Source organism: Cydia amplana, chromosome 2 (genome assembly GCF_948474715.1).
Source record: "Cydia amplana chromosome 2, ilCydAmpl1.1, whole genome shotgun sequence".
NCBI lineage: Eukaryota > Metazoa > Arthropoda > Insecta > Lepidoptera > Tortricidae > Cydia > Cydia amplana.
In genome coordinates this window covers 3,648,537-3,658,765 of record NC_086070.1, presented here as the reverse complement: position 1 = coordinate 3,658,765, position 10,229 = coordinate 3,648,537, and the positions used below count along the sequence as shown (strand labels likewise).

The 10,229-nt window shown below is 36.6% G+C and overlaps 1 protein-coding gene across 1 annotated transcript; it reads right to left on the bottom strand.

Moving 5' to 3' along the window:
- Positions 1–262: 262 nt before the first annotated feature.
- Positions 263–3,882, bottom strand: LOC134655980 (trypsin-1-like). Its single transcript, XM_063511497.1, has 5 exons — positions 3,757–3,882; positions 3,417–3,546; positions 2,592–2,868; positions 1,982–2,155; positions 263–472 (listed from the first exon to the last, which is right to left on the bottom strand). Exons 1-5 carry the CDS (start codon positions 3,812–3,814, stop codon positions 263–265), a joined length of 849 nt encoding a protein of 282 aa, XP_063367567.1. The 5' UTR covers positions 3,815–3,882.
- Between the last annotated feature and the right edge of the window lie 6,347 nt (positions 3,883–10,229).

The window sequence follows — 10,229 nt, the reverse complement described above, 5'->3', positions numbered from 1 at the left end:
TACTTAAGCACCTAAAGACAGTCCCGATGCGGTTAGCGGATTTTTATGGGGTCTGAATTAGCAAGGTTCTCTCCTATACTATATACTTACCCAATACCCATCAAGTTTCAAATAAAATAAAAAAATAACAAAACAGGTTAAAAATAACAAAATAAGTTTATTCACATATAGTACCCAAATCCCATATACGTACAATCTAATAAATTGTTGCTATTTACGTACTAAAGAATTGAAACGTATTAAAAAAAATATTTAATCATCCTTAATTATCATAGTCATAAGGTGCTTCTGATTGTCCCTCAGAAGTGGTATATTCCGAATGATTTGATCCGATTCCAGTGATGAATCGGATCCATTCCGTATGTCTTGTGATTTTGATGAATGTGAAGAGGTTTGATTCCCAAGGGTCGTTGACCGCAACTGCCAGGCCTGCAAGCTCGCCTTGGTGCACGAGAGGACTGCCGGAGGCACCCTGCAGAAAAAAAAAAAACTTTATTGCGCAAACAAAGAAAAATGTACAAATGGCGGACTTAATGCCAAAAAGCGGCCAAGTGCGAGTCGGACTCGCCCATGAAGGGTTCCGTATTTAGGCGATTTATGACGTATTAAAAAAAAACTACTTGCTCGATCTCGTTCAAACCAATTTTCGGTGGAAGTTTATATGGTAATGTACATCATATATTTTTTTTAGTTTTATCATTCTCTTATTTTAGAAGTTACAGGGGGGGGGGACACACATTTTACCACTTTGGAAGTGTCTCTCGCGCAAACTATTCAGTTTAGAAAAAAATGATATTAGAAACCTCAATATCATTTTTGAAGACCTATCCATAGATACCCCACACGTATGGGTTTGATGACAAAAAAAATTTTGAGTTTCAGTTCGAAGTTCGAAGTATGGGGAACCCCAAAAATTTATTGTTTTTTTTCTATTTTTGTGTGAAAATCTTAATGCGGTTCACAGAATACATCTACTTACCAAGTTTCAACAGTATAGTTCTTATAGTTTCGGAGAAAAGTGGCTGTGACATACGGACGGACAGACAGACGGACAGACGGACAGACGGACAGACGGACAGACGGACAGACGGACAGACAGACAGACAGACAGACATGACGAATCTATAAGGGTTCCGTTTTTTGCCATTTGGCTACGGAACCCTAAAAAGCACCAGTCAACCATTGGGTCAAACAGATACATAAATATTGGTGCAGGAGAGATTTATAAATTATAACGAGAAATGGAACCGAAAAGTCAAATATTATATATAAACATAATAAAATAAACCTACAAAATTATGACTAATATACTAATACTCATATAATGTACAAAAGATAAAGTAATACATATTACTACATAGAAGATGGAGAACATTATTTAAATTCTTCTGACAAAAGGTGCTTGCGGAGTAGGTAGTTGCTTAAAAACAGGTTTGCTTGTTGCTTGTCGAATCAATAGAGGGAGGGAATTGTAAAATTCTTAGCTCTGATTTAAACTGGAACCAATTTTTTATCGTTACCATCTGAGCAATGTTTTTTTGAAGAGCACCTGTAAGTTATACCTAGCTAGGACACATCTTTAAGGTGGGACACTACTACACAGACTAACATTTTGAATACTTTTCTTACACATCAAAAATATAGCTCGATAAAGAATAAAAATATATCAACATTTATAAAAAAAAACACTGTTTTACGCATCTCCGGAAAACTATCATTTTGTCCTTTACGCCAATTGAACCCAAAGGTATAGATATATTTAAGTAGGTACTACGAAACTACTATAAAGTCTCCTAATACGACAAGCTCCTTCTTTTCTACATTCCTGTCTCGTTTTATCAAAACAGTTTTTTTTTTACTCTAACAACTTATCTGTTTTATTATAACTACAGTTTCATCGTACCTGTGATTTTAACTAATACATGTCTTTCCTAAGAATGTAATCGTTGTTGGATTTAAGAAAATTTAAACTTAAACTCACCTGACTTAAGCCGGGCATGTTGTGATCATAATCATAGTGGGTCTCCCGTATAGCACAGATGTATTCATGAAGTCTGTATCTATACCGATACATGTATATCCGTGCTGCGAGAGGTAAGTGACTCAGGCATTCTTCCGTGCTTATCGGCCTGACATCTACTTTCAACAAGTTTCCCTGGAAAGAAATAAAAATAATAAACGAATACCCACTTAAGTCCACTAATAATTAATAAATTAAGAATAATTCCACTTCAAAAAAAGTTCTTGATTTTGCTTCTATATCAGGGATGTAACGGATGTGGTTTTATCGGAACCGAAAGCGGAACCAGATGTTTTAAATTTAGTTTATCGGAACCAGTGGATGTGTAATACCAAACGGAAGTTCCGACTTAACGGAAACGGAAACGGAGCTCCGTAACATCCCTGTTCTATATGACTCCATTTCTGAATAAGTATTACATTTAAGCATAAAGCGCTGACTTCTTTTCGCGGACATAGGTATACCTACTGTCCAGTGTATTCCACAAAAATATGTTTCTAATAGTTAATTTTTGGAAGAATACAGAAATCGGTTCCGATTAAAAAATAAACATAGTTGATGTGTTAAATACCTCACGTATTCCTTTCCCAGCAACGGTATGTGTAACTCCTACATAATGATCACTGCCATAATATCCTTTGTTATCATCACGCGGTAATTCCACTAGTTGAACTGTATCGCTAAAAGTCAATGGCTCAGATAGTCTCAGGAGAGCAATGTCGTTGCTCAGTAATTGGTCGGCAACATTAAAGTCAGGGTGGATTACGACTGTGTCGTATGTGACTTGTTGGCTGGTTTTCGGATTGTTTCCTCCTACCCACACTGTGCCGAATTTATGGTCATCAAAACTGGAAACAAGAATTTATTTTGATTTTAAAAATTAAATAATATACAACTAATTCAAAGACCGCATATTTAGTAAATACAGCCTCGTAAGGCCTACCATACAAAATTTCCATATCTTTAATTTGAATCTTATTGGAATGAATTGTATTTGACTGAAAAAGAAATGCTACTTTGTTTTTGGATTATGAAATGTTCTAATTAGATTGCAACGAATATGTAGGTAGGTAGGTACATTGTAATGCTAAAACTCAATATATACGAGCTACGAGAATACAACCTATCAGATATCACTATTAACAAAGCTTTATTTTCTGTTTTTTCTTACTTTTTGTACGCAGGTTGCAAAATACTTACGTTCAAAATTTCTTCAAAATATACTCTATAGTTTCGGAGTGAAATGGCTGTAACATATGGACAGACAGACGGCCGGACGGACGAACGGACAGGCAGACGGACATGGCGAAACTATAAGGGTTCCGTTTTCGCCGTTTGGACTACGGAACCGTAAAAACGCAAAGGCATACTGTCCACAAAATTATAATTGACTTACGCAACGCAATGCGCAGTTGTGACAAGCCAGGAATCCGAAATTATGGCGGCACCACAGTTCCGAAGGGCAGCAAAGTATGGAAAATCTTCTATATTTGCTCTCTGGCCAAACAGAATTCGAGATGACAAATCTGAAAGTTCAAAAAGAAATAATTAAGATACATGCTGTAAGGTCGAAATCGCTTGATAAATAACTTTAGTTAGCCCAATACGGATAATAAGTGGAGTTGCGAGGTAAGTGTAGCTGGCCTTTACATAGGGGCCTGTTTACACATTGATTGATTACTACTCATACATTTCATACCAGTTAAAAACTCAATTGAAAATAAAACATTTCCTACCATTTCCTAGTGCGTACGGAGTCACAAATAAAAATAGAAAAACTACAAAAGACAACATTTTGGCGTACAGATCGTTGCAAACTATTTCATGTTAACTTCGATTAGCGAATATAACCGAGTCAGAAACATTCTTTGCATATTTTTGGTGACAGTAAATTTATGGCTCGTTATTTTTAAGTGATTATTTTGTTAACATACTGGAATGTCAATGGGTTTGTTTACATTTAAGTTGTATACACGTGCAAGTTTAACAACACGTGTATCGATTATTTTTTAACACTTTGCACGCCGTTCACGAGGACCATTCGGTACGCAGTTTTGCCGCCATTTCGCTGGCCATTTAAATAACTACCACGCGTAATTCGCCGATCACGAATACCACTCGTTAAACTTTTTTCTTAGAGTCGCGGATGACGAATAGTACTCATGATCAGATTCCATACTGTTTGTATCAAAATAACGAACACAGTTCGTGATCCGCTTGGTAGCAACGTATAGAGGAACGATTTAGCTACACGCACACATACAATTCATTAACGTATGTGGCTGGAGGTGGCGTGGCGATGCGTCGGCCAGTGCGCCGCGGGCTCGCTACGTGGACACTATTGTGTAAAGTTTTGGCGCGAAATGGCTCCCGTTCGGCGAAGTTTGCGTTTACGATCGAAAGAAATTATTGAACAATTACAGAATGATGATGATTCCGATATTGAAGAAGCTCAGGATGAAGAAATGGAAGGTTAGTTATCTTGTTTTCTATGAAATATTTTAGGATACAACCGCTTTTTTATTGGAATAGGTATGTTTATGTTTTGGTTTTGTTTCTAGATTTGATCCAAGTCATGCAAGATGCTGTTGCTGACCAAGAGGAAACTATGGAGGAAATTGCTGAGCCAGTAATCGAGCGAGGTCGGTCTCGTACACGTGTCACTAGAAGACCTTGGGCAAGTCGGGGACGACGTGGTAGTCGGTCGGTGGCGCGTTCGCGATCAGTAGTAACTGCTAGCGCTAGCTCTGCAGTCCCTGATGCGCCAGTGGTTTCACATGGGCCACATTTTGTAGGCAAAAGCACTAGATTAGTGGGAAGGCACTTTGCAGAGAAAATACCAGCGACGGAAAAAAAGGCGATCGTTACAAGAGTCTGCAAAGTTTGTGCTGACACCATAAAGAAGCGAACTGGTAAACGTGGGCGCAAAGAAACTATTTTTTATTGTCCTGACTGTTCAGTACCGTTATGTAATTACCCTTGCTTCAAAAAATATCACACACAAAAATATTATACTGTATAAAAGCAAGAATAAAGAGATGTTAGAGTTTTTTTTTTTCAAAATACGTGTTCACACTACTATAGTTTTAAAATAAAAATAAAAATATAAACACATTGTTTTATTTTTATCCTTAAAATATATGAAATCACCTTCCAAATACAAAAAGAATTGTTCCTATATATACGCTAATTCTTTTTTTTTATAAATCTTACATTATCACCGAAAAACGCCGGCGAACCACAGATGACGCTTTAAAAAACACGCGGCATACTTGGGTGCAAGAGCATCACGAGTGGAGCTCGTGATCGGCTGTCGGAGTGCGGCATTGGTATTGCACGTTGGCGTGCAAGGTGTTAAATAAAAAATAATAATACTTATCATTGATAGTTCTAGTACTAGATTCTAAGTACGGTCAAACTAGTCAACTTTACCTTCTTTTTTTTTCGAAGAACAGTAGTATCTAAAAAAAATACGAAAGGTTAAAAATTGTCTTCTCCACTGCATTCATCATTACTTATGCATGATTTGATTTACACAGATAATTTTAAAATAGGCATTTTATTTACTTTTATCGCGATTCTGATGGCGGTTAAAGTTATCCTGTTATAATAATAACGTAATTACCTATATAAAAAAAAGTTGATTCATTATTTCTTTGCTACGTGTAAAGCCTTGAAAACTATAATAATAAAAGCCTACTTTATTGTGTACCCATTACATTTTTGTGAGATGTAAGAGAAGAGTCGTGAAATGTATGGGATCCAATGCATTCTACGACTCTTCTCTTTCTGCACCGACCCTATTTTGTGAGAACAAATAATGAGAACTTACATTAATTTTTATACGGATTACTACTGTATTCCCTAATCATGGTTTTGATATTTGAATTAATGCCTTTTCAGAGTCAAACCACAACCCTGATGATGATTCCACGAACCCTCGAGTTTGTAAATCCGATGAAGACACTGACGGTTCAGAATCTGATCCGGATGAGTCAGATGGCAGTTACTGCGATGAAACTGATGATGCTGTTTCAAACCCTAACTCCCTAAATCTTCGGCTAGATAAAAAAACAAAGCAAAAACAAACGCATCCCATTCTCCCAGTCCCCTGTGTCAAATGTCGTAAGAAATGCGCCAAATTTACACCCAAAGAACGCATTAACATATGGGAAACAAACTGGAGCTATAAGTACTCAGAACGTAAGAGATTTCTTCAAAAACCCATTCAATTCCAACCAGTAAAAAAACGCGCAGCGTATTCAACTAGGCGCAGCGTTACTAGAGTGTTCACGTTGAAAAAAGATAATGGACACATTCCTGTATGCCGCAATTTCTTTTTACATACCTTAGGTTATAGGTATGACACAATTATAACGTATTTGGCCAATTCATTAAACAAAAACCTCGCTGTTAATAAAGGACGTAATCGCAGATCATATTAACTCTACTCACACTTTACGTAATTTAATTGCTATTAAAATAACTAGCTATAAATTTGGACGTCTTTATTTATACCAGTTTTATCCCTTACATATTTACGGGTTAATCCCTTACTCAACACTAGTATCTAATACAATGTATTACTTTCAGATATATTCTTCACAAAATCGCTAAAAGGCGGCCGGGTCCTCAATTACAACGGGTTCAGATACCACAAGCATCGACAAACGCGGGGTCGCCAGATTCGCTGGCAGTGCGCGACCCACCAGCGACAAGGCTGCAATGCTGTTGTCTACACGTTCGAAGATATTATCGTCAAGTTCACTGGCAAACACGAACATATGCCTATTGATCCAACAGCGCATATAGCTCGTCCTGTAGTGCTCCATTGCGAACCGATAATAATGGAATAATTTTCGCTGTGAAAATTTTAATGCATAATGCTTAATGTGTATGCGATGTAAGCGACGTAATTAAGGGTAGGGCTTCACTTAATTAGCAAGTCCAGAGAGGGCGTGCTATTAAGCGTGTAATTTCGATTTCGTTTCTTTTTTTGCTATAATAAACGGATTTCAAATGCGCTTGCTTTGGCAAATAAATTGTCATTACATTTTTTTTAACTATCTTGCTTCTAATGTTCTTGCGCCTAAGAAGATTCATTATTTTTATTAATTTGAATATGGCGTAAAATACAAACCTATTCACACTTATAAATGTAGGAAAATAAGATTCGGGCCTTCCTATCATAAATGTGACATGTTTAAAGGTGTTCATTCGTACCCACGTTCCTTAAAGGTTCCGTCACACAGGCGCGATTTCCGGGCGGGGCGTGAGCGTTTTATATGTAACCCCGCTCCGCCGCGTTTTTATGTGTATGCGCCCCGCTCACGCCCCGCCCGGAAAACGCGCCTGTGTGACGGAACCTTAAGACCCAGTAGGTTCTTCCCTCACTATTACGTAAGTGTGAGCGAGATGATTGCGCGTGTCCGGAATCGCGGATATAATGTTTTTGAAATTTAATGTTTTGTAATTTTTACTCATATAAACCAAACCATGTTTTAGATTTTGCTCGTCGTCGTAAGCGCAAGCCATTAACGTCAACTGAAAAACAAAGAAGGTACAGGGAAAGGCTGAAACAAAATCCAGAAAAAAACGAAGAGAGAAAAAGAAAAAAGAGACTGCATTATCATAAAACTAAACGTCTTGTTAAGGATATGTCGCCTAAAGAAAAGAAAAAAGCAAATGCTTTATGGAGGCAAAAGAAGAGAGTACAACGAAATATCTGTTTACGAAGTTTATCTGCAGCATCATCCAGTTATGACATGAATGACCTACAAGCTATCCCTATTTATGAAAACCCTTTGTCCCCTATGGTAAAAATTGAAAATTTTTGTGAGTGACATGGGTAACATAAAGAAGTCACATTTAAACGCTTCTATCAGTACTTCTCCTTCGTAAAATTACATTCACTTCATATTTTTTGACTAAAGTAATGACCAATCTCATAATAGTATCATATTAGTATAATATTCTGAGGGTGAAGCTTTATGTAAAATATGTTATAATCGTCTTTGTTCTGGTTATGTATCAGAACGAGTTATTTTAGTAATATTTGTGCAATTGTCATGTTTGCATTTAAACAATTAAATTGTATTTTCGGTAGTGATTTATTGTCATCATGTTTAAAACACAAGATGTAATTAGTTCCCGACTTTTGGAGAAGCCACTGGTTTCTGATGCCATTTCGTAATTTGAGTAGTTCGATAAATATTAAGTAGTATTAGAATTATTTGAAGGCCTTTGTTCAAGTTGGGCCACTTACAGTATATATGTTTAATATGGTTAGATTTTTCCATTGTTAAAATTAAAGTTGTTAAATTCAACGTTGATAATGGAAACTCATTATTTAATTAAACATTTGAATGTCTTTGATTGTGTTATTCGTTTTTTCTTATTCTATAGTACCTATTATAGGATAGTTATAAACTCTTTGAAATGATATGTAGGATTTTTAAGGGATAAACACAAACTAACCTGACATTGGTATGTTTGCAGATGATCATAACTATAAAATATGGATTTCACTGGATGTAAAAGAAGAACCTACAAGATTTTCTGAAGGCCCCGAATCCGATGAATTATCTGACGATGAATCTGAAAAGTACAGTTCAGAAATATCGGATGACGAGAATGAGGCACTTTTGACTGCAGAATGGAGCAACAGTCGTGAGGGTGAAAATACAAACGTATGTATTTTTCATGAACAAACTGGTATGAGGGAGGATCTGACCAGAAAGGATCCGATTGATTTTTTCGAAATGCTTTTTACTGAGGAATTGTTACACCAAATAGTTTGGAATGTTAATCAATATGGCACCAAGATGCGACAGTCATGTGGTAACAAAAGTAGAGCCGCGAGATGGAACAACATAACCGTAAACGAAATCAAAGTTTTCCTGGGACTCCTATTTCACATGGGCACATACATTTCAAACGATATGAGTAATTATTGGAAATCTGACGAAATTCATGGAATCCCTATTTTTAAAAACAGCATGGGTAGGGACAAGTTCCTTCTGATACTGCAATATTTGAATTTCGAAGATATAGATAACGCGCAAGGTCATCAAATGCCACAAGAATCATTTATTGTTGATTATTTCAATAAAATTATGGAGAAAACATTTAAGCCTGACAAAATTCTGTGCATTGATGAATCCATGGTCTTTCTCAAAGATCAATATCTAAAAGGAAAAGAAAGCAAGGACGGAGTTAAATTACATTTACTGGCGGACCAATATGGACTAGTCCAAAAAATGTTAGTACTTCAAGAGGACAAAAATAAAAAGGCAAAAACTAATGAAATCGTTCATATGTTATTAGAGGAACGATTAGACGTTGGCCATTCCGTCTATATGAATAAATATTATAATTCGATTGGCCTGTCGAAACATTTGATGAGTCGAAATACACATACCACTGGCATATTAAGTCCTGACGGAAAAGGGATTCCTCCGGACGTAACTCAAAAACAATTGAAAAAAGGAGAAAAGATTACAAAATATAGCCCCGATGGGATCTCTTTAACTAAATGGATGGACCGAGCCGAAATTCTGGTAATATCTACAGAGCACTCTGGAGAATGGGAAGAACGTACAACAAAGCGTCAACAAGTACGCAAAATACCAACATCGGTTTCAAAATACAACGATTATAGGGGAGCCATAGAGCGACACAAACAAATGATGTCATATTATAACTGTCAGCATAAAACAACGAATTGGTACAAGAAACTGGGAATCCACATTTTGCAAATGCTACTGGTTAATTCACATAATCTGTATAACAGGTACGGGGAAAAGTCAATTCCCTTAGCAGAATATAGGACAGTTATAATAAGACATCTTTTAAGAAAAGATGAGCTGCCTGGTACGAATACATCCAAAATGAATTTAACAGAAATGCATACATTGATAAAGATCGTTACAACTCCACTTCAGAAAAGAGCCAGGAAACGTTGCGTGATTTGTTACAAGAACAATAAAAGAACAACTGTACAAACAACCTGCAGCAAATGTCCCAAACAACCGGGGCTTTGTATGGGAAAGTGCTTCGAGGAATATCATCTTAATCTAAAAGAGACAGAGACACAATAGTTACGAGTATTTGTTTTATAGAGGCAAAGTTGTTATTTAATCACTCGTGCTTGATACCCGAGCAAGCGAGATTCCTAAATTAAATGCGAAAAGTGGAATCTTGAGCGTTG